Source organism: Apodemus sylvaticus, chromosome 1, assembly GCF_947179515.1.
Source record: "Apodemus sylvaticus chromosome 1, mApoSyl1.1, whole genome shotgun sequence".
NCBI lineage: Eukaryota > Metazoa > Chordata > Mammalia > Rodentia > Muridae > Apodemus > Apodemus sylvaticus.
Window position 1 is genome coordinate 201,313,739 of NC_067472.1, and position 25,592 is coordinate 201,339,330.

General features: G+C 48.6%; 1 protein-coding gene across 1 annotated transcript in view; it reads right to left on the bottom strand.

Annotated features, from left to right (window-relative positions):
* Positions 1–1,569: 1,569 nt before the first annotated feature.
* Ceacam20 (CEA cell adhesion molecule 20) overlaps positions 1,570–25,592 on the bottom strand; it is a 43,752-nt gene continuing 19,729 nt past the window's right edge. Inside the window, exons 3-13 of the mRNA XM_052166376.1 lie at positions 23,238–23,324; positions 20,240–20,518; positions 19,035–19,316; positions 17,160–17,438; positions 15,340–15,618; positions 5,015–5,132; positions 4,690–4,778; positions 3,345–3,406; positions 2,525–2,566; positions 1,830–1,940; positions 1,570–1,689 (exon numbers count right to left, since the gene is read on the bottom strand). Coding sequence (XP_052022336.1) covers positions 1,570–1,689; positions 1,830–1,940; positions 2,525–2,566; positions 3,345–3,406; positions 4,690–4,778; positions 5,015–5,132; positions 15,340–15,618; positions 17,160–17,438; positions 19,035–19,316; positions 20,240–20,518; positions 23,238–23,324 — 1,748 coding nt within the window. The remainder of the gene's footprint in view (positions 1,690–1,829; positions 1,941–2,524; positions 2,567–3,344; positions 3,407–4,689; positions 4,779–5,014; positions 5,133–15,339; positions 15,619–17,159; positions 17,439–19,034; positions 19,317–20,239; positions 20,519–23,237; positions 23,325–25,592) is intronic.

The window sequence follows — 25,592 nt, forward strand, 5'->3', positions numbered from 1 at the left end:
TCTCTCCCCATGCTAGAGAGCCTGGGAAGTCCAAGCTCTCACTCTGACAGCCTTCCTTACAACAACAAGTAGCACAAGGCTCCACGTTCTCTCCAGGTGGATGGGAGAAAGCCTCCTATGGGAGAATTCCAGAAAGAGCTTTCCCCTCAGACGAAGGAAACTTCCATGGCTCCCCTCCTTAACCTGATGGGGATCAATTTCAGAGTTCCATTTTTGGCAGTGACGGTGCCTTTAATCTCAGCACTTGGGAGGCAGAAGAAGGTGCATCTCTGAATTTGAGGCCAGCCTAGTCTACAGAGTGAGTTACAGGATAGCCAGGGCTACACAGAGAAACCCTGTCTCAAACAACAGCAACAAAGAAGTTCCATTTGTGAGAGGCACGGCTGACTGCAGAGCTTGCCAAACTGAACAAAAGACACACAATAGCATGAGCCAGTCTGGGTCTCTCCTAGAGAACTTGGACTTTGACATACTGAAGCTTGTGTGCCCATGGCGATGCATGCCTGCAACCCTAGTGCTTGGAAGGTCAAGGCAGGACTTCCATGAGTTCTAGACCAGCCTGATAGATCTAGAGAGTTGCAGAATAGCCTGGGCTACAGACTGAGACCTAGCAAGTGAAGCAAGATCAAGGAAATGAAAAAGTGGAGTGAGTGAGAACAGAAAGAGAAGAATGGAAGGGGAAGAGATGTAACCGGGAGCAACTGAGCAGAAGCACACACACACACAAGCACGCACACACACATGCACGCATGCACACACACATGTACATGTGCACACATGCACACGTGTATACGCATTCACATAAAAAACTAAGTGGGATGGAAAATAAAATATCTTGGATAAAGTGAAATGGAAAGACAGAAATGGTGTAGTGGGTATACCAGTGCTATCTATCTAGCACTGGGTAGACTGAGACCAAAGGATTATGAGTTCAAGGCCAGGGTGAACTACATGTTGAGACCATAGAAAAGGAAAGAGGAGAGAGGGAAAGAGAGGGAGATTGCGGGAGGTGGAGAGGGAGGGAGAGAGATTCAACAGAAGCAGAATGGAGTAAATGGGGTGAACAGACAGGTTTGGAAAAGAACTAGATAACAAAGGAAATTAAACAGAGTTGAAAAGGATCTTGTGAGAGCTGTGCACATGTGTACATGTGAATGCATGTGTGCATTGCACACATTTGTACCTCCATAGGTATATGTGCATGTTTGTGCATGTGTAGGTGCATATGCATGGAAACTAGCATTCACCTCAGATGTTGTTCCTCAGGAACTGTCCCCCTTGAGTGCTTTGTCTTGCTTCGGCGTTATTGTTATTACCCTGTTTTGTTTTTGAGACAGACTCCCTGGCCTAGAGCCTGTGGTTCTGCATGGTTCTGCATGGGGATTACAGAGCATGCCATCATATTCAGCTCTTATGCGGGGTTAGGACTGCACTGTCTTCTCAGTCCTTACAATTGAGAAGGTTCTTAAAGAGGAGCTCTGTTGGGCATATGTCCTACAGACTCCTCAGCAGAGGACAAAAGGTACAGGTCTATCTACCAGAGATGGCCTGACATCAGAATATGCAGCATCAGAATACCTCATAATTTAACTCTTCATTTCTGTCTGGTCCCGGGGGGACCAATTGTTCCTTCTGGATTTGAGGCAATGGCTTCCTGGGGCCCTCAGTAGCTGCTGAAGGAGGTTTCTTCTGAAAGTGAGTAAAGAAGTCAGGTGAGACCCATAGTCAAGATGGAGCAGAGGATGTCAACCCATACTCCTCGAAGGCACAGAGAAGCCAGGCAGTAGACCAGACATGGCCTGACATCAGAATATGCAGCATCAGAATACCTCATAATTTAACTCTTCATTTCTGTCTGGTCCCGGGGGGACCAATCGTTGCTTCTGGATTTGAGGCAATGGCTTCCTGGGGCCCTCAGTAGCTGCTGAAGGAGGTTTCTTCTGCAAGTGAGTAAAGAAGTCAGGTGAGACCCATAGTCAAGATGGAGCAGAGGATGTCAACCCATACTCCTCAAAAGCACAGAGAAGCCAGGCAGTTCACGCCTTTAATTTCAGCACTCGGGAGGCCAGAGCAGGTGAATCTCTGTGAGTTTGAGGCCAGCCTGGTCTACATAGTGAGTTCCAGGACAGCCAGAGCTACATGCAAGACAGAACCTGTGTGAAAAAAAAAATGGTACACCCAGCTCAGGGTTCTACAAAGAACCCCCAGTGAGGAGCAACTACAACTCCCAACTCACTGCTCGCTCTCTCTCGCTCTCTCTCTCTCTCTCATATCATTCTCCTGGCCAGTGCCACTTCACTGCAATCCAGCCCAAAGCCTGCTAGAAGGAGCAACACAGCAGCCAAGATCCTTGAATGAGATACGGATCCTTGTGTGGCCTTGGGCCATGACCTCCCCATCCCTGGAATTGCCCTGCAGTGAGAAAGGTTTAGACGGAATCAACTCTCAGCCTTGATGATCATAAAATGCTCTGGTCACATTTCCTACACAGTTTCTTTAACTAGATGCAGCAGGTCCAACCTACCTCATAGAACTGCTCTGGGGAGACACGTGGCGGTGGCAGTATCTGGGGAAAAAATGGATGGGGAAGAGTCATAGAGGCTGTGGGTGTACATGGGGTACATGACTTAGTAGTAGAGCCCCTGCCCAGAATCCCCCAGGGAGGAGCTGGGGGCGTGGCTCAGGGGTAGAGCCCTGCCTAGAATCCCCCAGTGAGGAGCTGGGGGCGTGGCTCAGTGGTAGAGCCCCGCCTAGAATCCCCCAGTGAGGAGCTGGGGGTGTGGCTCAGTGGTAGAGCCCCTGCCCAGAATCCCACAGTGAGGAGCTGGGGGCAAGGCTCAGTGGTAGAGCCCCTGCCCAGAATCCCCCAGTGAGGGGCTGGGGGCGTGGCTCAGTGGTAGAGCCCCGCCTAGAATCCCCCAGTGAGGAGCTGGGGGTGTGGCTCAGTGGTAGAGCCCCTGCCCAGAATCCCCCAGTGAGGAGCTGGGGGCGTGGCTCAGTGGTAGAGCCCCGCCTAGAACCCCCAGTGAGGAGCTGGGGGTGTGGCTCAGTGGTAGAGCCCCGCCTAGAATCCCACAATGAGGAGCTGGGGGCGTGGCTCAGTGGTAAAAGCTAGTCTAGCATGCTTAAGGCTGGGTTCAATCCCTAGCAATACACACACACACACACACACACACACACACACAGAGAGAGATATATAGAACAGAGTGAGAAAGGATGGATAGAAAGGGGGAGGAATGGCTATGGCAGCCTCTCACCCTAAGAGATAGGAACACCCTGCTGGACTGGCGAAGGTCCAGACATAAAGTACGGGAGTAGTGGCAGTATCCTAGGAGCTCACCCACCTTTCTGCCTCCGGCCTCCCCTTCGGGATTCTGCGTGCTGTCGTGCACAGTCTTTGGTTTGTCTAGAGAAAGCAAACCACACCCCAGAGCAAAAGTTAGGTTGAGACATAAGGACAGGGTGCTGCGTTTCCAGAACTTTCCCTCGTCCTCGGGACTTTCTTCCCATCGTGTCTCCGTGCTCTGTCTCCGGTGAGACAGAGCATTTAGTGATGCGGAGGAGCCATGGCGCGGTCATGAGCTGTGGGTGACCTGCCAGGGCCTCACTCCTTCTCCTTCGTGAAACTGTCTGTCCTCTGTAAAATGGAGCTGGGACCCAGGCATGTGGCTAATGGCCTGTAGTCCTAGCTGCGCTGGAGACCGAGGCGGGAAGGCTACAGTTTAAATGCTTTCTGGGCTACCACACCAAGTTCAAGGCTACATGGACATCCTGAAAGACCCTGTCTCAAGATGAAAAGTAAAATTTTTATTTTATATTTATGTATTTGTTGACTGATTGGTGTATTTATGTATTTATTTTAGGTTTTTTGAGACAGGGTTTCTCTGTGTATCCCTGGCTGTCCTGAAACTTGCTCTGTAGCCCAGGCTGGCCTCAAGCTCACAAAGATCTACATGCCTCTGCCTCCTGAGTGCTGAGATTAAAGGTGTGTGCCACCACCATCCTGTAAAAAGTAAAAATTTTTAAAATGAAAAAGTAGGCAGTCATAGTAGCACACGTCTTTAATCCCAGCACTGGGGAGGCAGAGGCAGGAGGATCTCTCTGTGTTCAAGGCCAGACTGGTCTACAGAGTGAGTTCCAGGACAGCCAGGGATACACAGAGAAACAATGTCTTGAAAAAAAGTAAAAGAAAAAAAACATAGATTAAAAGCACTTGCTGATGCTCTTTCAGAGGACAAGAATTTGGTGCCCAGCACTCATGTCAGTTGGTTCTAGCTCCGGGGGAGTTGATGCCCTTTTCTAGACTCTTCTAGAACCTTCTTCACTCTTGTGTGTATGTGTGTGCACGTACGTGCGCGCGCGCGCGCGCACACACACACACACACACCTGAAAAAAATGGGCTCAGAACATGTCTAGAATTCACCAGGCTGGGTATGGGACTGGGTGGAGAAAGAAGAGAAAGAAACAAGTGGGGGGGGGGAGAAGAGCGAGGGAGAGGGAGGGAGAGAGATAAGGAAGAGAGACAGAGACAGAGCAAGGTTAATGGGGACAGTGGTGCATCTCAGAGAGGACAAAGCGTCCCTGGGACCTGACAGTGACCTGGGGCTAAGCCAGGAGGAGAGTCCTAGGCTTCCCATAGCAGCTCCCACCCCGCCCCTCACAAGAGCACAAACTGTGGAGTCGCTTACTGTGTCTGGACTCCGGGGTGCTCTGCATCACAGAGGTGGGTGGCATGGTACTAGAGCTCGTTGTATCACTGGCTGATCTCCTGCGGGTCCTGAAACACATGTCCCTCATAATCTCATGGGGCGGGTTCTGGCCGGTTTCCATAGGTGCTGTCACATGTTCCTTACCCCCGCCTGCCTCCCTCCCCCCACCCTGCCATCCTCTTACCTGTCTGCTCTTGGGCAATGACCCAAAATGCCCTGAATTCCCAGGGTGCAGAGACAGCGTTCAGCACCGCGGACAGCAGCCATGCCTCCGTGCCCCCGCCCGCCCTTCCAGACTTCTTACCATCTGTCCTTTGTGCTGTAGAGGAAGTAACCCAGTCCTATCGCCAAAGCAATGGCAACCAGGATCCCGATAACGATACCAGCGATGGCTCCAGGAGACACAGAGGATGACTGGAGACCTCGGCCAAGAGAACAAAAACAAAACTAAGCGGGGAACACTTTCTTCCTATCCCCAGCCCCAATTCCAGAGTTCCAGCCATTGGGACTCAGCAATTGATAGTGTGATCAGTATCCTCCCCAGGGTACATTGGCTTGTGTTCGAGTCTCCCAACTGTGTGACACTGGGCACACTAATCAACTTCTCTGTGCATCAACTATGTCTTCAGTTGATGGACCAAGAATTGATCCGTATGCAAATATGTGTTTGGAAGAACTGCTTATTTGCATGGGTCAAGGCATGGAGTGAAGAAAAGGATTTTGATAACAGAAACTCAGATTTCCCTCAGATAAAGCCCCTTGACTCTCTAGGGCAGTGTGACTCTGAGCAGATACATTCACTCCAGAACTGAATTTTCTTATTGACAACGAGGAAAATGATGCCCACTACAGAGGCTGCCGCAGGGATGAGCAGAGACTGCACCTAGTCATGCCTGATGCGGAGCAGCTGACTGCACAACGCCTGACGCTTGCCCATCCATCTCTGTCTAAGCCTTTCACAGAGGGATGATGGCTCTCAGCTCAGGATTTGAGAAAGTGGCACTGGTTTGTGGAGTATTAAGATAGATCTTTCTGGGCTCTCTGTCTGCCAGTGTGTCTTTCTGTCTGCCTGTCTCCGTGTGTGTGTGTGTGTGTGTGTGTGTGTGTGTGTATGAGTGAGTGTGTGTGTGGGCTCTCTGTCTGCCAGTGTGTCTTTCTGTCTGCCTGTCTCCGTGTGTGTGCGCGCGCGCGCGCGCGCGTGTGTGTGTGTGTGTGTGTGTGTGTGTGTGTGTGTGTGTGTGTGTGATAGAGAGAAAGAAAGAGAGAGAGAGAGAGAGAGCTCTATTTCAAACGCATTGCTGCTGATTCATGCCCCCAGATCACTAGACTCCAGGCAGGCACTCGATAGCCCAGAAGTATCTTAAAATATGAGGCCTTTGCCTCCCAAGTAACTGGGGTTATATCCCTAAACTGTCTCCATAACTGTCTCCATTATTTTTTAAGTTTAGTTTTTATTACATTAAAAAATGTATGTGCAAAAGGAGGGGTGCTGGAGAGATGGCTCAGCGGTTAAGAGCACTGACAGCTCTTATGGAAGTCCTGAGTTCAATTCCCAGCAACCACATGGTGGCTCACAACCATCTGTAATGGGATCCAATGCCCTCTTCTGGAGCTGTCTGAAGACAGCGACAGTGTACTCGCATACCTAAAATAAGTAAATACATTTTAAAACAAAAGTTTATGTGCATGTATGCGCACACATGAATTGAATCTCCGTGGAGCTGGAGTTGCAGGCAGTTGCGAACCTCCCGATGTGGGTACAGGGAAGCAAACTCAAGTCCTCCATTACAGAAGCCAGAGCTCTTAACTTCTGAGCCAGCTCTCCTGCCCCTTGAGGTGCTTTTGCCCAGAATTCTGTTGCAGCAATGAGACAATGGTTAGTAATCAATATACTAACTCTGTAGATCTGTGAGGAGATCAATGGGATCAGGCATGACATTACTAGAACATTCAACATACATGATAGATACAATGGCAATGATGATGGTGTTAGGAAGATGATGGAGGAAATGGTTGTCTAGGAGATGCTAAGATGATGAAGGAAATGGTTGTCTAGGAGATGCTAAGATGATGAAGGAAATGGTGTCTAGGAGATGCTAAGCACTCTCAGTCTTTGCTCATGGCCTCATTTAAATTTGCATGAGGAGCAATCAAGCTCACCAACTGGCTTCTCTGAGCCTCAGTTTCTCCAATTATCAAATGGTCTAGCAGACACTCGTTCCAAACACTGAACTAGGGCATTTGGGAAGCTGTGTGGAATCTTTGGCTTGGAGGGCAACCAAAAACAGTGCTCATCTCTCCTGTGTGGTGGAGATAGTAATAAACTCATCCCATAACTGACTGTCTCAGGGCACCAAAAAGTTTGCTCAGCAGTAGATTACCTGTCTAGAATCCCCCAGTGAGGGGCTGGGGGCGTGGCTCAGTGATAGAGCCCTGCCTAGAATCCCCCAGTGAGGGGCTGGGGGCATGGCTCAGTGGTAGAGCCCCTGCCTAGAATCCCCCAGTGAGGGGCTGGGGGCATGGCTCAGTGGTAGAGCCCCTGCCTAGAATCCTCCAATGAGGGGCTGGGGGCGTGGCTCAGTGGTAGAGCCTCTGCCTAGAATCCCACAGTGAGGGGCTAGGGGCGTGGCTCAGTGGTGGATGCCATGCCTAGAATCCCTTTGAGGATCAAAGATGTGGCTCAGTAGTAGAACACATGGTTCAGGCATGTGGCACAACCTTATACAAAATTTAGTTTAGCAAACACACTGTGCCAAGCGCAAGTCAATAAATTTTATAAATGCTCATCAATCTTCAATAACTATAACAACATGTATAAATACCTTCATAGACAATTATTCAGCCACAATATCTGCCCCAACACTAAGAGTAACTGGGACCCCCCTGGATCCAGGGACACATGAACCCCTACCCAGCCAGTGGCACGGGATCCTTCCAGTCTGAGCCTGTGCCCTGAGCAGACCTTGGGCTCTGGTTCTGAGCCTAGTCCCATAACACCCAGAGGACTCTCGACTCCCAGGAGCTCTAACATACCCAGGATCACAGTTTGAACTGCACTCAGAGCAGATCTGGGGTGCTGGCTCTGTACACACTCCTACAACATCCAGAGGGAGCCTGACTCCCAGGTGCTCTGAAACACCCAGAATGACAGGAGAGGCAACAACATCTGTCCTAACATGCAGAGTAACTGGGTAACCCAGGATCCAGGGACACAAGAACCCCAACCCAGCCAGTGGCATGGGTTCCTTCCAGTCTGATTCTGCACCTGGAGCAGGCCTGGGGTGCTGGCTCTACACCCACTCTTAAAATACCCAGAGGGAGCCCGACTCTCAGGTGCTCTAAACCGCCCAGGATCACAGGATCTCAGGTTCTCTGACACTCCCAGAATCACAGGAACACAGGATCACAGGATCACAGAGGAAAATCAATTCCCAGCATATTGAGCACACCAGGAAGCACTGGAGTTCTGACACATTCAATATCACAACTGAGACCACAAAATCTTTCACAACACCCCATGTAACTGGGACCCCCAGGGGAACCAGGGAAACACAAACCCCTGCCCAGCCAGACACACACATTACTTCCAGCTTGCACCTGTGCCCAGAGCAGACCCAGAGATCTGGCTCACCACCCACCCCTGCAACACCCAGAGGAATCTTGACTCCCAGGAGCTCAGTCACACCAGGATCTCAGGATCCCAGAGGCAGTTTGACTCCCAGGAGCTTTGACACACCCAGAATCTCAGATCACAGGATCACAGAGGCAGCTGGACTCTGAGGAGTTCTGACACAACCAGGATTACAGGAGGAAAGGCTCCAGTCAGAGGCAGCAAGGGCAGGTAGCACTAGAGATAACCAGATGGCGAGAGGCAAACACAAGACCCCAAGCAACAGAAACAGAAACCAAGGCTACTTGACAACATCAGAACTCAGTTCTCCCACCACACCAAGTCTTGGCTACCCTATCACACCTGCAAAGCAAGATTCAGATCTAAAATCATATCTCATGAATATGATAGAGGAATTTAAGAAGGGCATAAATAACTCCCTTAAAGAAATATAGGAGAACAAAGGTAAACAAAGAGAAACCCTTAAAGAGGAAACACAAAATCACTTAAAGAATTATAGGAAAACACAACAAAATATTGTGGAGGAATTAAACAAAATCATCCAGGATCTAAAAATGGAAATAAAAACAATAAAGAAATCACAAAGGGAGACAACCCTAAAAGCAGAAAACCTAGGAAAGAGATCAGGAGTCATAGGTGCAAGCATCAGCAACAGAACACAAGAGATAGAAGAGAGAGTCTCAAATAGAGAAGATACCATAGATCGATGCAGAAGTCAAAGAAAATAAAAAAATCTCCTAACCCAAAACATCCAGGAAATCCAGGACACAGTGAGAAGACCAAACCTAAGGATAATAGGTATAGAAGAGAGCAAAGATTCCCAACTTAAATGGCCAGTAAATATCTTCAACAAAATAGGAGAAAACTTCCCTAACCTAAAGAAAGAGATGCCCATGAACATGCAAGAAGCCTACAAAACTCCAAACAGACTGGACCAGAAAGGAAAGTCCTCCCATCATATAATAATCAAAACACCAATGCACAAAACAAAGAAAGAATATTAAAAGCAGTAAAGGAAAAAGGTCAAGTAACATATAAAGGCAGATGGGCAGAATTACACCACACTTCTTGCCAGAGACTATGAAAGCCAAAAGAGCCTGGGCAGACAGATGTCATGCAGACCCTAAGGGAACACAAATGCCAACCCAGGCTACTATACCCAGCAAAACTCTCAATTACCATAGATGGAGAAACCAAGATATTCCATGACAAAAACAAATTTACACAATATCTTTCCACAAATCCAGCCCTTCAAATGATAATGGATAGAAAACACCAACAAAAGGAGGGAAACTACATCCTAGAAAAAGCAAGAAATTAATCTTCTTTTAACAAACCAAAAAGAAGAGAGCCACACAAACATAACTCTATCTCTAATAACAAAAATAACAGGAAGAAACAATCACTTCTCCTTAATATCAGTGGACTCAATTCTCCAATAAAAAGACATAAACTAACAGACTGGATACATAAACAGGACCCAACATTTTGATGCATACAGGAAACTCACCTCAGGCACAAAGACAGACACTACCTCAGGGTAAAAGGCTGGAAAACAATTTTCCAAGCAAATGGTCCCAAGAAACAAGCAGGTGTAGCCCTTCTAATATCGAATAAAGTCTAGCGTAATTTTGGTAGGTATGTCTTTATGTGTTACTTGATCTTGTCCTTTACTGCTTTCAGTATTATTTCTTTGTTCTGTTCATTTGTTGTTTGGATTATTATGTGATGGGAAGAATTTCTTTTCTGGTCCCACCTGTTTGGAGTTCTGTAGGCTTCTCATCTGTGTGCATCTCTTTCTTTAGGTTAGGGAAGTTTTCTCCTATAATTTTGTTGAAGATGTTTGCTGGCACTTTGAGTTGGAAATCTTCACTTTCTTCTATACCTATTATTCTTTTCATTGTGTCCTGGATTTCTTGAATGTTTTGAATTAGGAGCTATATGCTTTTTCTATTTTCTTTGACTATTATGTCAATGTCTTCTAGGGTATCTGTTACGACTGAGATTCCCTCTTCTATCTTTTGTATTCTGATGGTAAAGCTTGCATTTATGACTCCTGATCTCTTTCCGAGGTTTTCCATCTCCAAGGCTGTCTCCCTTTGTGTTTTCTTTAATGTTTCTATTTCCATTTTTAGATCCTAGAGGGTTTTGTTCAATTCCTTCACCTGTTTGATTGTGTTTTCCTGTATTTCTTTAAGAGATTCATTTGTGGAGCTGGAGAAATGGCTCAGTGGTTAAGAGCACTGACTGCTCTTCCAGAGGTCCTGAGTTCAAATCCCAGCAACCATATGGTGGCTCACAACCATTCTTAATAAGACCTGATGCCTTCTTCTGGGGTGTCTGAAAACAGCTAGTGTACTTACATATAATAAATAAATAAATCTTTGGGCCGGAGACAGTGGGGCTAGAGAGAGAAGAAAAGATGTCTGAGAACAGCTACAGTGTACTTACATATAATAAATAAATCTTTGAGAGAGAGAGAGAGAGAGAGAGAGAGAGAGAGAGAGAGAGAGAGAGAGAGATTTGTTTCCTCTTAAAGGACTTCTACTTGTTTACCTGTATTCTCCTATATTTCTTTAAGTGAGTTATTTATGTCCTTCTTAAATTCCTCTATCATCTTCATGGGATATGATTTTAGATCTGAATCTTGCTTTTCTGGTGTGATGGGGTAGCCAGGACTTGGTGTGGTAGGAGAACTGGGTTCTGATGTTGTCAAGTAGCCTTGGTTTCTGTTGCTTGGGGTCTTGTGTTTGCCTCTCGCCATCTGGTTATCTCTAGTGCTACCTGCCCTTGCTGTCTCTGACTAGAGCCTGTTCCTCCTGTAATCCTGGTTGTGTCAGAACTCCTCAGAGTCCAGTTGTGTCTGTGATCTGTGATTCTGGGATCCTGTGATTTGAGATCCTGGGTGTGTCAGAGCTCCTGAGAGTCAAGCTGCCTCTGGGATCCTGAGAGATCCTAGTGTAACCAAGCTCCTGAGATTCTGGGTGTGTCAGAGCTCCTGGGAGTCAAGCTGCCTCTGGGTGTTGCAGGGGTGGGTATGGAGCCAGTGACCTGGGGTCTGCTCTGGGCACCAGTGCAAACCATGGAAACTGGGAGGAACCCCTGTCTCTGGCTGTGTGGGAGTTCCTGTGTACCTGGATCCTGGGGTCACAGTTATACTGGGCACTGGATCAGATGTTGTGGCCTCACCTGTGATCCTAGGTGTGTCCAAATTGATTCATTCTTATGCCCGTGTACAAAGCTCAAGTCCAAGTGGATCAAGGGCCTCCACCTAAAACCAGACACACTGAAACTAATAGAAAAGAAACTGGGGAAGAGCCTTGAGCACATGGGCACGGGCAAAAATTTCCTGAATAGAACAAAAATGGCTCAAGCTCTAAGATACCTTAGACAAATGGAATCTTATAAAATTGAAAAGCTTCTGTAAGGCAATGGATACTGTCAATAGGACAAAATGGCAACCTACAGATTGAGAAAATATCTTTACCAAACATACATACAATAGACAGCTAATATCCAATATATACAAAGAACTCAAATCTTCAGAGAACCAAATAACCCTATTAATAATGTGGTACAGAGTTAAACAAAGAATTCTCAACTGAAAATCTCTAATGGCTGAAAAGCACCTAAAGAAATGTTCAACATCCTTAGTCATCAGGGAAATACAAATGAAAACAACCCTGAGATTCTACCTCACACCAGTCAGAATGGCTATGATGAAAAACTCAGGTGACAGCTGGTGCTGGAGAGGATGTGGAGAAAGAGGAACAGTGGAGACTGCTGGTGGGATTGAAATCTGGTACAACCACTCTAGAAATCAGTTTGGCATTTCCTCAGAAAATTAGACATAGTACTACCTGAGGACCCAGATATACCCAGAAGATGCTCCTACATGTAATAAGGACACATGCTCCACTATGTTCATAGCAGCCTTATTTATAATAGCCAGAAGCTGGAAAGAACCCAGATGTCCTTCAACAGAGGAATGGATACAGAAAATGTGGTCCATTTACACAATGAAGCACTACTTGGCTATTAAAAACAATGAATTCATGAAATTTTTAAGCAAATGGATGGAACTAGAAAATATCACCCTGAGTGAGGTAACCCAGTGACACAAAAAAACACACATGGTATGCACTCCCTGATGAGTGGATATTAGCTCAAAAGCTCCAAATACCCAAGATGCAATTCACAGACCACATGAAGCTCAAAAAGAAGGAAGACCAGAATTGTGGATGCTTCTTAGAAGGGGGAACAAAATACTCATAAGAGAAAATACAGAGACAAAGTGCAGAGCAGAGACTGAAGAAAAGGCCATCCAGAGACTGTCCCATCTGGGGATCCATCTCATACACTGTCATTATTTTGGGCGCCAAGAAGTACTTGCCGACATAGCTGTCTCCAGAGAGGCTCTTCTAGAGCATGACAAATACAGATATGGATGCTTGTAGCCAACCATTGGACCGAGCACGGGGGCCCCAATGGAGGAGTCAGAGAAAGGACTGAAGGAGATGAAGGGGTTTGCAACCCCATAGGTAAACCAATAACAACCAATCAGACCTACCCCTCCCCAGAGATCCCAAGGACTAAACCACCAACCCAGGAATACACATGGAGAGACGCATGGCTCCTGCTGCATATGTAGCAGAGGACGGCTTTATTAGACATCAGTGGGAGGTAAGGCCCTTGGACCTGTGAAGGCTCAGTGCCCCAGTGTAGGAGAATGCCAGGGTGGGGAGGCAGAAGTGAGTGAGTGGGTGGGGAGCACCCTCATAGAAGCAGGGGTGGAGCATCGGATAGGGGCTTTCTGGGAGATGGGGGGTGTAAACCAGGAAAGGAAGAACATTTGAAATGTAAATAAAGAAAATATCCAATAAAAAAGAAAAAGAAAAAAAGACAGTTATTCAGAGGCCCTGAGTAATTGAATACATTTCTCCCAATGACCCACTAATAAGAGCTGGAGCCGGGATTTGAACGGATAATCAGTGACACTAGGTTTTCCTGTTAAGATCTCAAAACAAGAGGCTAGAGAGATGGCTCAGTGGTTAAGATTACAGGCTGCTGCTCTTCCAGAGGACCTGAGTTCAATTCCCAGATCCCACATGGTGGCTCACAACTGTCTGTGAATCCAGTTCCAGGGGATCCACTGCTTTTCTGACCTCCACGGGTACCACGCATTCATGTGGCACACATGCATATATGTAAGCAAATACCCATTGTGGTGGCTCAAGTCAGAATGACCACCATAGGCTCACGCACTTCACTGCGTGGGCCCCAGTTAGTGGTGCTCCCTGGGAAGAGGTCGGTCTTACTGGAGAAGGTGTGGCCTTGTTAGGGGAGGGGTGTCCCTGGGGGTAGGCCCAGTCCTGCAGACCCGCTGGACTTGTGCAGCACCGTGCCTGCCTACTGCCACGCTCTCCACCATGATGACAATGGACTGACCCTCCAAAACTGTAAGCAAGCCCTCAATTGAATGCTTTCTTTTTCTATAAGAGTTGCTTTGGTCATGGTGTCACTTCGTAGCAACAGAACAGTAATTAAGACACCAAGACACATAAAATAATTTAATTAATTTTTTAAAAGATCTGAACAAGCTGCGAAGTTGGTTTGGTTAGAAAACTGCTTGCCTCCCCAGCACAAGGACCTGGGTTTAATCCTCAGAACCCATATTACAAAAATCCTGGTGGCGTGTACTTACAACCTCAGAGCCAGGGAGGCAGAGCCAGGTGGCTCTGGGGCTCAAATCAGCTACACAATGAAAGACCCTGTCTCAAAAAAATAAATAAATAAGGTGGATGATGCCTGCAGAACAACACCTGAGGTTGACCTCTGACCTCTGCACATGGACACACGCATCTGTCTGCACACTCATGAACCTACACACACACACACACAAACACACACACACACTGACACACACACACAGACACACACACACAGAGAGAGAGACACACACAATTAAAGAACTCAGGCCAGGTTTCTCTACCAGACATATTGTATGACTTTACTGTTTATTAACTGTGGATGCTCTCCTTTTTTCTCAGGTTATATCCAAGATCCACTCTCTAAGCAATTCTAGAATGCAGCCATCGTAGGCAGGGCTAGTGATGCATGGCTGGCTTTTCAGTATTCAGGAGGCTGAGACAGGAAGATCAAAAGTTTGGAGCCATAGGCCTGGGGTGGTGGCATATGCCCTTAATCAGCATTGCCTTAAAAAAGGAAGGAAGGAAGGAAGTGATGGAACTAAGGAAGGAAGGAAGGAAGGAAGGGGAAAGGAAAGGAAAGGAAAGGAAAGGAAAGGAAGGGAAGGGAAGGGAAGGGAAGGGAAGGGAAGGGAAGGGAAGGGAAGGGAAGGGAAGGGAAAAGAAAAGAAAAGAAAAGAAAAGAAAAGAAAAGAAAAGAAAGGTGTAGGGCCATCCTGGGCTACACAAAGAGAACCTGTCACAAAAACATAGTATCATGAGACTGTGGGAGTGGCTCAGTGGTTAAGGGCTCATACTGCTTTTGAAGAGGTCCCAACCTCAGTTTCCCAGGACCCAGGTCTGGCAGCTCACAGCTGCCTCTATCTCCAGCATCAGGCGGTCTGACACCGTCTTCTGGCTGCTGAGGGCACGTGCATTCATGTGCACGTACCCACACAGACACACATCCATATAATTCAAGAACATTTTAAGTAACAGCATAAACCCATCTACAGGTAAAAAGGATAAGATCTAAATAACATCTGGAGTGGTCGGCACCACTGAGGTGATGCTCAACTCCAGCCTGACCCTGCAGTGCCGGGCAGACTCCGATCAACAAAGAAGTCACCGGAACACACAGTAGAAAGTACAGGCTGCCTGAGCATGGGGTGTTGGGGTTCTGTGACTCTGGACTGGAAACCTAGCAAGTCACCACCACACTTCAGGCCATGACAGACGAGAGGCAGGTGGCTAGAGACACGTGGGGAAAATCAGGTGGATTCCAGAGGGAAGGAACATAGAGCGACTCACCCACCACCATGACCAGGACAGAGGCGGATCGGGACAGGCCGGTGACATCATTGGAGCTTGTGCAGCTGTAAGTGCCCTGATGCTCCTGCCTCAGTGCCTCAATGCTCAGCTGCTCCCCAGCAAGCACTTCAGAGGAGTGCTCATGGATCCAGTGATACCTGGCACCTGGTTCGGAGTCCGCCCAGCAGTGCAGCGTCAGGCTGGAGTTGAGCGTTACCTCAATGGTGCTGACCACTCCAGATGCTGACCCCTGGGTGATGTCCACTTGGTCGGGGCCATCTGCAAAGTCACACATCATGAGTCTCCAATGCAAAATTACCAATTTTTTTTTTCTTTTCTGCTTTTCTTGTTTCTTTTGCTTGTGTTTTGCTTTGGGGGTTTTTGCTGTTGTCGTCATTGTTATTTTGGTACTTTTGGATTTCTTTTTGTTTCTTTCTTTTTTTTTTTTTGAATTTTTTTTTTTGAGACAGGGTTTCCCTGTGTAGCCCTAGCAGTCCTGGAACTCACTCTGTAGACCAGGCTGGCCTTGAACTCAGGGAGCTCTGCCTGCCTGTCTGGTGAGCACTGGGGTTAGGGTTGTACCACCACTCCCTGGCAGTCTTTTGGTTTCTTGTGGGCTTTAACTTGTTTTGCGGCAGACTCAAATAGCAAAGGCTGTTCTCAAACTCACTCTTTAGCCAAGAACGTCGGGATCCTCCAGCCTCCATGTCTTGAATACTGGGATTGTAGCCACATACAACATACAACAGCAAGTGGCTTAGCTTTCCTCCTTAATTTGAACTAAAGAAATTCCAGCTTTCACAGGGAAAGCACAGACTTTGCTGGGTTCTGTTATTTTGGGCTTGTTTGTTTGTTTACAAGGTTTCTTTGTGTAGCCCTGACTGTCCTGGAACTCAGGGAGATCCACCTGCCTCAGCTTACAGAGTGCTGGGTAGGCATGTGCCACGACTCCCAGCTTTGACTTTTGTTTGAAATTGTGGGTAGACACGTGTTCACGTGTGTGGGGGGGGGGCTAGCACAGTTCCCCTTATCTAGTTCATCAGACTATATATACCTCTTGTCTGTGGCGAGGAACATGAGTGTGGCATGACGTGCACGTGAAGGATGACTTGCAGGAGACAGTTCCCTCCTTCCACCCTGTGGGTCCTGAGGATTGAACTCAAGTCGTCAGGCTTTGGGGCAAGCACCTTTACAGTGAGCCATCATGCTGGCCCTTGTTTACCTCTTTAGGGTCCATCTGCTACACTACATGTTGAGTAATGGCTGAGACAGCTCTGCCCAGCCCCCAGATCCATGCCTTGCATGCAAAAGGGCTTGAAGTTCAGTAGTCATCAACTTTCCCAATGCTGCAACCCTTACAGTTCCTCACGTTGTGGTGACCCCACTACCACTACCACCTCCATAAAATCATTTCGTTGCTACTTCCTAATGGTAATTGTGGTAATGGTAATTATGAAACATATTGTAAATGTTCACAAAAATTTACAGGAGGAGGGCAGGAGACAGAGGGCTGCCAAAGGCCTGGAGACCTACAGGGTGAGAAGCACTGGGTGATGCGCTCACCAATTAAAGAGTGCGGCTTTCTCTTTTCCTCTCTTTTCCTTTCTTCTCTTTCTCTCTTTGTTGTTGCTTTTATGTGTTTGCCTTTTCAGATCACTGCTGACCTCAAATTTGCAATCCTCCTGTCTCAGCCTCCCATGTGCTGGGATTATAAGTGTGTACCACTGCCTCCAGAAAGAACTGACTCCTGAAAGAGGCCTGGATAGGGAACAGAGGGAGGGAGGGAGAAAAGAGGCACCGAGCCAGACCCGGCCACTCACAGTTGATGGTGAGCTTCAGAGGGACGCTGCGCGCCTGGCTACCCCAGTTCCACACCTCACACTCATAGGGCCCAGTGTCATCTCTCTGAAGGCCATGGATGGTCAGGGTTCTGTTTTGGGATGACAGTGTCAGGCGCTCACTAGGCCTGAGAAGCTGACCCTTCAGAAACCAATGAACACCAACCCTCTGGTGGCTGGTTTTGCAGGTCAGATTCACGGAGGTGGCGTTCTCCACGAGGGCCGAGGTTGGGAGCTCGATAGACGGCGCAGTCAATGTTTCTGGAAACACACGTGGATACAGGGTCAGGATCAAGGAAAGATTGCTAAGATTCCTACACTGCCAGAGATGTCACAAGCCCTTAAGCCTAGCACTTGGGAGGTAGGCGCAGCTCTGTGAGTTCAAGGCCAACGTGGTCTACATAGCAAGTTACAGGTCCGCTAGGCTAAATAGTGAACCCAAGTGTCAAACCAACAAAAGCAAAAACAACCCTGAGTTCTCCAGGGGTGTATGTGAGCATGTGTGTGTTGGGGACTGGACCACGGAGCTTGTGTGGAGAACACAGGTGGCTTTTGTGGATGAGTAGGTATGTGTGACAATAGCATAAGAATGTTATGTGTTTTGTGTGGGAGAAGAGTTTGTGGGATTGGGGTGTGTTTATGGGGACTGTTGATTTTGTGCCTGCTTTATATGTTGTGTTGTGTGTGTGTGTTATGTCTGTGAATTGTATGAACAGAATGCACACGCACTCTGTGTTTACACACACACACACACATCTTGTTTCTGAGTGTGTATTCCATATCTGTGATATTGCATATGTTATGGTACATATTAAGTGTTCCTTACATGTTTTACTGGAGACTGCAATATGTATGTTACATATATGTATGTTGCCTGGGTCTATATATTTTTGTTTGTTTGTTTGTACTATCAGGGACTTGTCCTAGAGACTCCTAAATTCTAAACAAGTGCTTTTCCACTGAGCCACGCCCCCAGCCCCTCACTGGGGGATTCTAGGCAGGGCTCTACCACTGAGCCACGCCCCCAGCCCCTCACTGTAGGATTCTAGGCAGGGGCTCTACCACTGAGCCATGCCCCCAACCCCCTCACTGGAGGATTGTAAACAGGCAATCTACCAAGGAGCACTGAACTCCGTGGTATTCTGGGACAGGGCCTCACTAAGTTACACACACTGGCCTTGAACTCACTATGTAGCCTTGAAGTTATTTGGGTTTTTGTTTGTTTGTTATATTTGTTTTAATTTGGGTGGTGAGATGGCTCAGTGTCTGTCTTTGATATGTTTGCTCTGTATTTTGTATTGAGTATGTGTGTGTTTCATGTATTTGTATCTTCTATGACTGTCATATGCCTGTTATGTATGTGTGTTGTGTTGCTATGTGTATGTGTTGTATATAAGTCATATGTACCTATTGTATGTGTGAGAGTGGCCCATATTTATAATCAGTCTTCTGGTGTATATGGAGTATGGGCTGTGTTAGTTTACCTATAGATACACGACTCCTTCCTATTCAAAGAATCGAAAATGAGCACCCACAGAGAGGTGAGAAGGTCTTAAATATGTGCCAAGCTGGCATTATGCCCTTCCCTGTGATAAGAACCACGCCCTGACACCTCTCACATGGGAAACTGACCTCTGGTTCCTCCTCAAAACCTGAGGTGGGACTGGGGCCTCAGCTTTTCCTTGAGAGTATAACAATTACCACTCACTGTCTCTTCAAAACACCATCATGACTCCAGACCCACCCAGGTAATCAAAGAGTTCCCCTAAAATCCCAGACTAAGTCTCTGGCCCCTTGTAAAACCTCAGCTCCGGATCCCTTAAAGAAGCAGAAGAGAAACCAGGAAATAACACTCACCAAGCACTTGGACTTCGACAACACCTAGGCGGGACAAGTTGGTGACAGCGTTGGACACCAGACACCTGTACAAGCCCTCATGTTCCCTGGACACAGTCTGGATGGAGAATGCTTCTGTGGTGGAGGGCTGGAGGGAGTCACTTGGGACATACCAGGCATAGGCAGGGGGAGGGTAACTCTGTGTCTCCACCCGGAAGTTCACAGCCTGGCCTTCCATCACCTCAACCACGTCCCCAGTGACTACTTCTGAGTCCAGCTTGATTGACACAGGGTCAGGACCATCTGAGAGGGTGGGAACAAGCATGGCAGAGGCCTTAGGATCAGGGGCAGATCGCTTATGGGGACATGCTCTACGTGCTGCTTTCTTCTCCATTTAGTTAAAAGGGCAGTAAGGATCTGATGGAGGTGGGGTCTGGTGGAGGTGGGGTCTGATGGAGGTGGGGGTCTGATGGAGGTGGGGGTCTGATGGAGGTGGGGGTCTGATGGAGGTGGGGTCTGATGGAGGTGGGGGTCTGATGGAGGTGGGGTCTCATGGAGGTGGGGTCTGATGGAGGTGGGGGTCTCATGGAGGTGGGGTCTGATGGAGGTGGGGGTCTCATGGAGGTGCGGTCTGATGGAGGTGGGGTCTGATGGAGGTGGGGGTCTGATGGAGGTGGGGGTCTCATGGAGGTGGGGTCTGATGGGGGCGGGGTCTGATGGAGGTGGGGTCTGATGGAGGCGGGGTCTGATGGAGGTGGGGGTCTGATGGAGGTGGGGGTCTGATGGAGGTGGGGTCTGATAGAGGTGTGGTCTGATGGAGGTGTGGTCTGATGGAGGCGGGGTCTGATGGAGGTGGGGGTCTGATAGAGGCGGGCTCTGATGGAGGTGGGGATCTGATGGAGGTGCGGTCTGATGGAGGCGGGGTCTGATGAGGTGGGCTTATTATAGATGTCATACTGTTTTAAAAGTCAGGTTTTAATTCACTACAGTGGCTATTTCAGATGGAACCCTAATGTTTGGATGTAATCCTTCCTGTTTGAAGCCTACATTTGTTTTCTTTGCTGTAGGGTTTGCTTGGGATCAAACCCAGGGCTCATTTGTGCTAGACAAGAACTGTAATCCTCGACTTCACTTTCATTCCATAAATCCTCTCTGGGCCTCTCTGAGACAATGCAGTGCCAGGGAAGCGGGTGTCCGCAACGGGTAAATGAACCTGGAAGACTCACAGTTCACCGTCAGCGAGGCAATGTCACTTTTCTGACCCTCAGAAAAGTCACGCTGTACTTCACACAGGTAAGACCCCCAGTCCTCACGCTGGACAACAAGGATGGTGAGGGTCTTGTTATCTGCAGACAGCACCATGCGCTCATTCACCGCGAGTGGAGAGTTGTTGTAGACCCAGTGGACGGTGACATCATCAGCGTTGGTGTTACAGTAGAAGACTGCCGTGTCCCTCTGCTCCGTGACGAGACTCTGACTGACTGTGAGGGTGGGACCCAGTGCAGCTGCAGAGAGCGAGATGAAGAAGTCATGGCAGCACACAGAGACACAGAACAAGAAAGCCACACGGATCTGATGACACTGGAAAGGACCAGAATGACCAAAAAGACATTCTGGAGATGGACTGAGCTCAGTGCTACACATGTAAACCCCGTGTGCTTGAAGTATATGTAAATTTTTATTTAAAAGTTATTTTTCTCGTGTGAATATAAGCACATATGTGTGCAATACCTATGGAGGCCAGGAGAGGGCACTGGATTACCTTGGAGGAGAAGCTAACAGCAGCGGTGCAGGCGCTAGGAACTGAATTCATGTCCTCTGCAAGAATAGCAAGCGCTCCTGGTGCTGACCCATCTCCCCACCCTGCTGTAAACTTTCGCATCCTTCTTCAGATCTCCATGCACCATCAAATGGGGCTGAGTAAGTGGCACAGAGGGTGTGGGGCGTAGTGGGAGCATCGGGATATCGCCCATGGATGCCGGCCGACCTCAGCCATTGGCGCTAGCTGAGCGGCTGTGGGATTGGGCAAGTGGAGGTGAATCCCTGGGCTACGGTAATCTTAAAGGCTATAGCTTGGCTTCCGTTCCAGAATTGTCTCTGCTCTACGAAGGTGTGAGAAGCAGCTGCCTCCCGACACTCCCACCTTATACCCTTCTGACTTTCTTGGGCTGGAGCTCCCTACATCATGAGCTAAAATAAATCCTTCCTCCCTCCAATTGTTTTATGGTCACAAGGAAAGTAACTGAGGCTGAAGGGATGGCTCAGTGGTCAGGAGAGCCTGCTGCCCTTGCAGAGGACCTGGGTTCAATTCCCAGCACCCACCCTGGGCAGCTCGCAAGCACAAGGAACTCTAGCGCTCAGGGCTCTGAGGCCCTCTTCTGGAGCTGGGCACGTGCATATAAGCAAGCTCCAAGGAAATGCTTTGTTGTAGCTGGATGTAGTGGTGCACGCCTTTGATCCCAGCACTCAGAAGACAGAGGCAGCAGAGTCGTGAGTGTGATACTAGCATGGTCTGCAAAACAAGTCCAGGACAGCCAGAGCTACACAGAGAAACCCTGTCTCAAAATCAAACAAACAAATAAACAAATCTTTTTTTTAATATAAGAGTTAGTCCCTGTGCATTAGTGGTGGTGCACGCCTTTAATCCCAGCATTTGAGAGGCAGAGGCAGGCAGATTTTGGAGTTCAAGGCCAGCCTGGTCTACAGAATGAGTTCCAGGAGAGCCAGAGCTACACAGAGAAACCCAGTCTTGGAAAACCAAAACAAAAAACAAAAAAGCAAAAACAAAAAGAAAACAAAAAAAGTTAGTCATGGTGTCTCTTCACAGTGATAGAATAGTGGCCAAGGAGGTCTGGAGAGATGGCTCAGCGGTTAAGAGCTCTAACTGTTCTTCTGAAGGTCCTGAGTTCAAATCCCAGCACCCACATGGTGGCTCACAATCATCTGTAATGAGATTTGATGCCTGCTTCTGGAGTGTCTGAAGACAGCTACAGTGTACTTACATAATAAATCTTTGGGCTAAAGAGAGCAACCATTTGTAATGAGATCTGAGCAATGTTTTTTTAAAAAAAGAATAATGACCAAGACCTACTACTGCTGCTTAGTCATGGTGTTCTACCACAGCAATAAAAACCCTAACTAAGACAGGAATTAGTGCCAGTGGAGGTCTTGGGATGTGTTTGTAAAGATTTATTTATCTTATGTATATGAGTACACTGTAGCTATCTTCAGACACACCAGCAGAGGACATCGGATCCCATTACAGATGGTTGTGAGCCACCGTGTGGGTGCTGGGAATTGAACTCAGGACCTCTAGCAGAGCAGTCAGTGCTCTTAACCACTGAGCCATCTCTCCAGCCCCAGGTCTCAGGATATTGCTGTGACAAACCTGACCCTGTTTTGGTAAAGAATTGTGGGAATTCTCTGGAACTTTGGGATAGAAACGCCATTGAGTGCTCAGAGCTTAATGACCACTTGCGGAACTTAGCTGATTATGAGAACAGTGAGGACTGTAAGCCTGGCTGGTGACTGGTGACGTCTCACAGGGAAGGGTCTATCAGCGTCACTCCACGTTTTGAATCAAGAACCACAAACAAGAGACTTTGCTTTGCTGGGACAATGGAGGCTGCTCAGCAGGAGCTGGGGGCGCTGCCGCGATTAAGAAGAGAGCAGCAGCAGTGAGGTCACATCTTCAGGGATGCGTCTCCTTAGCTCAGAATAGCGGGTCTGTTGTCCGGAGGGGTCTGAGGCTGCATCTGTCCCCGGCAGCTGACCTCGGTCAGAGTCACCCGGCCAGGTGTGATGACACTGTAGAGAACACTTGAGGCGACCGCGCAGCAGGGCGGGGCCGGAGTCCCATGGGATGACTGCCAAGTACAGCGACAGCCACAGGGTGGAGCCGGCCTGAGCCCAGGAGACGTGCTGTGCGTGCGGTGCCAAGCCCTCTGGAGCCAGAAGTGCGACATTGAGCTTTACACCGCCAGACTAACAATTAATATGCCCTCTTGGGGACGAATAAAAAGGGAAAGTTCTAGTGGAGTAGTGACGCGTTCGTGCGTCAAGTTAACCGGGTTAATCGTGCTAGCTAGTTTTATCAAGGCAACGGAAACCCTCGCTACCACCCTCTGTGAAGACAGACACGCGGACAGTGATCTCTGTGCTCACAAATCACTCCATCTGTCATGAATCAGGGGCATCTGGCCAGTGGCCCCAAAGACACCATACCTTTCTCCATCTGGGAGCGACTAAGCGGGTCAGCATGGCGGGGGACGTGGGCAGCAGCTGGGGGGCCCCGTGTGCTCAGGAGGAAGGCTGGAAGGAGAGAGAGGAGAGACGGTGAGGAGTCAGGAGTGGGACGGTGTGGCTGACTATAGCCTTCACCGTGGAGAAGGTCACACACGCAGTGCTGGCCTGCAATCAATCCCAGGACTCAGGAGTCAGAGGCAGGAGGATCGCGTGTTTGAAACCAGCCTGACACCCACAGTGAGCCTCTGTCTGAAAACAAAAAATTGAAATAAACAGCAACAAAAGCGAAGCCTAGCATGATGTCGCGTGTCTTAATCCCAGCTCTCAGGAGACAAAGACAAGTGGATCTCTGTGAGTTCAAGGCCAGCCTGGTCTTCAAAACGAGTTCCAGGACAGCTAGGGACACAGTGAAACACTGTGTTTCCAAAAACAAATATATAAACACACCCAGTGAGGGGCTGGGGGCGTGGCTCAGTGGTAGAGCCCCTGCCTAGAATCCCCCAGGGAGGGTCTGGGGGCGTGGCTCAGTGGGAGAGACCCTGCCTAGAATCCCCCAGGGAGGGGCTGGGACCATGATAGTGGAACATTTTCTTAGCACGCACAACACCCTAGGTTTGATTCTTAAAGACACAGACGCAGCAACCCCTCCTTAGCACTTAGCTGATGTACTGGCCTTTTCATGTCTGTACCACTCTGACTCCAATGCACTTACAGGGCAGGGTCACAGGTCCAGAGGGTTCCCATCCCTGCTTCATTACCTCGTCGGCCTAGTGACGCCCTCTCTCTCTCTGAGTCTCAGTTGCCCCTCTTGTCAATGGGAGTTAGGACAGATCCTGTCTCACCTAAGCCTCCCAAGGACTGAAGGAAGCCACAGGGATGAACGAACCGAAAGTGGACCTTGTCACCGACCTGCCTGACGGGAAAGAACCTCCTCCAGAGAAAGTCCCAGCCTGTCTCCCTGCTTCCTCCTGTTGTCCTGACTTTGGCCCCACTGGAAGGAAGCAAACTTCACAGTGACATCTGTGCACACAACCAATAACGGCCTCTCAGGAGGACCTGGAGTCTGTCCAGCCTTCACATCAGCCATGAAGCTCTAACCCAGAGAGGGGCACATCAGACTCGGGGGTCACACAGCAAGGCTGAGCTGAGCCCTTATCTCTGGGGAGAACACATTGCAAAAATCACAAAAATAGCCCTTCACCTTCAAGCGCTTTGCCTTATTAAAATACTCTAGTAACCCCCAACAAGCGTGTGCAAGCGAATACGTATGTGTGTGCGTGGTGTATGCACACACATACATGTGGGTGCCCATGCCTGTGCATGCATAGAGGCCAAAGGTCACCACCATCTCTTCCCCCCCCCCTCCCTTATTTCTTCTAAGCAAGGTCTCTCCCTGAATCTGGAGGTCACTTTTTTGGCAGCCAAAGCACCACAAAGAACCCTTCCTTCCGTCTTTTCCCCACACTGCTGGGGTCACAGGCTTGCGGGAGCCCTTGTCTGGCTTGTTGCTGGGACCAGAACTCAGGTCTTCAGAGCTGCGCAGGCGCTCTTAGCGCCAGGGCCCCTTTCATCATTAGATGTGGATTTCACACCCGCCCCACAGTGATGTGTGGACCCCTGCGACGGCACGGTCCCGCCCACTCACGCCCCCTCAGCTGTCCATCAGGGTCCTTTCTCCCCCACCCCTGCCTCATCTTCTCTTTCCCTTCTCTTTCCTCGGTTTTCTCGCTGCCTCTTCGTGTTTTGTCTCCCCTGCCCCCTCAGCTATCTCAGTCTCTCCCTGGTTTTGTCTCTGGTACAGACTCCACTATCTCTGTCTCTGTCTCCTTCCCTGCCCTGCCCTCTGTTTCTCCCTCTCTCTCCTCCTCTCTCTCCTCCTCCCTCCCTCCCCTTCTCTCTCCTCTCTCCTCCTTTACTCTCCCTCCCTATCCTCTCTTTCTTTGTCTCTCTCTCTCTCTTTCTTCTTCTCCTCCTCCTCTTCCTCCTCCTCCTCCTCCTTCTTCTTCCCTTTCCCCCCCTCACTATCGTTCCCTCTCTCCCTTATCATTTCTTCAAGACATAAAGATAATTTCTCTCAGGTCTTTTTTTTTTCATTTTTGTTTCTTTCTCTTAACGTCTTTGTTGTCTGGTTTATTTCGGCCTTGTCTCTCTTTCTGTGTATCTCTTTTACACACAGACATAGACAGACAGACAGACAGACACACACACACACACACACACACACACACACAAACTCCAGCCACCCAACCACCCAGCAGTCTGTCTGCAGAACAGATTCACCTGAGAGAAGGATCACGGTCCGTGAGCAGCCCTGGAAGCCAACACTCCCCATGA